At 39.8% G+C, this 2,500-nt stretch overlaps 1 protein-coding gene across 1 annotated transcript in view; it reads left to right on the forward strand.

The window, feature by feature from the left end:
- Nucleotides 1-1,802: 1,802 nt before the first annotated feature.
- LOC135225117 (uncharacterized) overlaps nt 1,803-2,500 on the forward strand; it is a 1,869-nt gene continuing 1,171 nt past the window's right edge. Inside the window, exon 1 of the mRNA XM_064264373.1 lies at nt 1,803-2,500. This exon is cut by the window's right edge and continues 1,171 nt beyond it. Coding sequence (XP_064120443.1) covers nt 1,803-2,500 — 698 coding nt within the window.

Consider the following 2,500-nt stretch of genomic DNA (forward strand, 5'->3'; position numbering starts at 1 on the left):
TTACAGATACAAGGGTCTAAATGAAAAAGGCCACGACTAACATTGAAATTACAATGAAAAGTAAGTTGTATTAAAGAGATTCTAAAGATTTTCGTGATAAGACATCTCTTGACTTTGCAATTACTGAACTATCATCCCACTTTATTCGGTGGTTGTTTTCACTTAAATGAATGAAAATTGCATTGGATTTTTGCCCAGTTTTCACAGAATATTTATGCTGGCTTAGCCTTACTTCTAGGCCTTTGCTGGACTGTCCGAGATAAAATGAGGGACAATCCATACATGGAATTTATATATTATGTTGTTTACTTTCTCTGGGCCATTTTTTATTAACATTCCTTTTTAGTGTGTTATTATAGGAAAAAAACAAGGTTGACATTAAAAACTTTTAACAATGATTTAATGGTTTCAAATCCATTAAAATAAGGTAAACTGAGAATGTTCTTAGAATTTTCTTTCTGCGTGTTACTTACACTATAAAACTTTTTGCGGGCTTTATTATAACAAATGTCTAATATATGTGAAGGATAGCATAAATCTTTCCCTATTTTTCTTATGTATTCAATTTCTTGATCAAAATATTGTGGATAGACAATGCGCAATGCTCGTAAAAACATAGAGGAAAAAATTGTCAGTCAAATCTCCTTCGCTACCTTACTTGTACGGATTAGCCAAAACGCACAAAGAAAATAACCCTATGCGGCCTATTATCAGTACTGTTGGTTCAATTTCATATAAACTTTCGAAATATATCACTAAGATCTTGTCCCCGTTACTTGGAACCATCTCCGATTCTCATATATATAATTCTCTAGATTTAGTTGATAAATTAAACAAAATTGCTCTTTGCCCTACTGATAGATTCGTTAGTTTTGATGTATGTTCTCTTTTTACTAAAGTCCCTATAGACTCTATTTTAGAATATCTTAGTAATGAACTAACTCAGCATGAATTACCTCTACCTATAAGTCACATTATTTCACTCACGAGTCTGTGCATCTGTGATTGTAAGTTTATATTCAATGGTGAATTTTATCAACAAATATTTGGCATGGCAATGGGAAATCCTTTATCACCACTACTCTCAAACCTGTACATGGAATTCTTTGAAAAACGCTACCTACCTAATATCATTTATATTCCTGTAAAGTGGTATCGTTACGTTGATGATTGTTTAGCTGTTCTTCCTGTCGGTATTGATGTAAATGATTTACTCTCTAAATTAAATAACCAGGTACCATCGATTAAGTTTACTCTAGAATTAGAAAACGATGACGAAATTCACGATGGAGACAACGCAATCGGTGCTATCGGCGTTAAGACCGGGAGATTAGATGGTCTCATTAGACCTACAGGACGTTTATTTTCATGTTCCCATCCACCCGAGCTCTCGGAAGTACCTCAGGTTCTTATTCGAAGGAAGAGTATTCCATTTCAGGGCTCTTTGCTTCGGGCTCAGCACGGCGCCACAAATATTCACAGCTATTATGGCGAATGTAGCCAAATGGCTGAATGAAGGGGGGATCCGCATTTCTCTTTATCTAGACGATTGGCTTCTCAGAGCCAGCTCCAAGAAACAGTGTCTGGAGGACATGGAAATAACCTTGAACCTAGTACAGGAACTAGGGTTAGTGGTGAACATGGAAAAGTCTCACTTGGAGCCTTCTCGTTCAATAATTTATTTGGGAGTTCTGATGAACTCTCAAGATTTTCAGGCTTCTCCCTCCCAGGAGAGACAAGACCGATGCCTGAATCGGGTGCAGGAACTCCTGGGGAGACAACAATGATCGGCGAGGGAATGGATGAGTTTTGGGGACCATTTCCTCGATCGAACAGTTCGTCTCCCTGGGAAGACTGCACCTCAGACCTCTGCAATTTTACCTCAACAAGAATTGGAAAAGGAAGGAACAAAGGCTTTCAGACATCTTCCCAATTTCAGCAGAGGTCAAGAAAGATTTAAAGTGGTGGCTGGATCCAGCGAAGCTGGGAGGGGGAGTCTCACTTCAACAAGTGAACCCACAGCTAATACTGTTCTCAGACGCACCCGACCTAGGCTGGGGAGCAACACTGGGGAACAGAGAGATTTCGGGGCGATGAAGCAAAACCGAAAAGACATGGCATATCAACAAGAAAGAGCTGATGGCAGCTTTTCTAGCTCTTCAGGCATTCGAGGAGTGTGTGTCAGGCAAAGTAGTGGAAATAAGCATGGACAACGTGACTGCTCTAGCGTATGTCAAGAAACAAGGAGGCACCCACTCCTTTTCTCTGAACGAGACAGCCAAGAATCTTTTGCTATGGGCAAAGGACAGAAATATCGTCCTCCGAACGAGATTTGTACAGGGAGAATTGAATGTCAGAGCGGACCTCTTGAGCCGGAAAAACCAGGTCCTGCCAACAGAATGGACTCTCAAGTTGGAGGTATGCAAAATGCTATGGAAGTTATGGAGGCAGCCTTCCATAGACTTGTTTGTGACCAACAAGACAAGAAGGATGCAGACGT

The sequence above is a fragment of the Macrobrachium nipponense genome, chromosome 12 (assembly GCF_015104395.2).
Source record: "Macrobrachium nipponense isolate FS-2020 chromosome 12, ASM1510439v2, whole genome shotgun sequence".
In the NCBI taxonomy this organism is placed as follows: Eukaryota; Metazoa; Arthropoda; class Malacostraca; order Decapoda; family Palaemonidae; genus Macrobrachium; species Macrobrachium nipponense.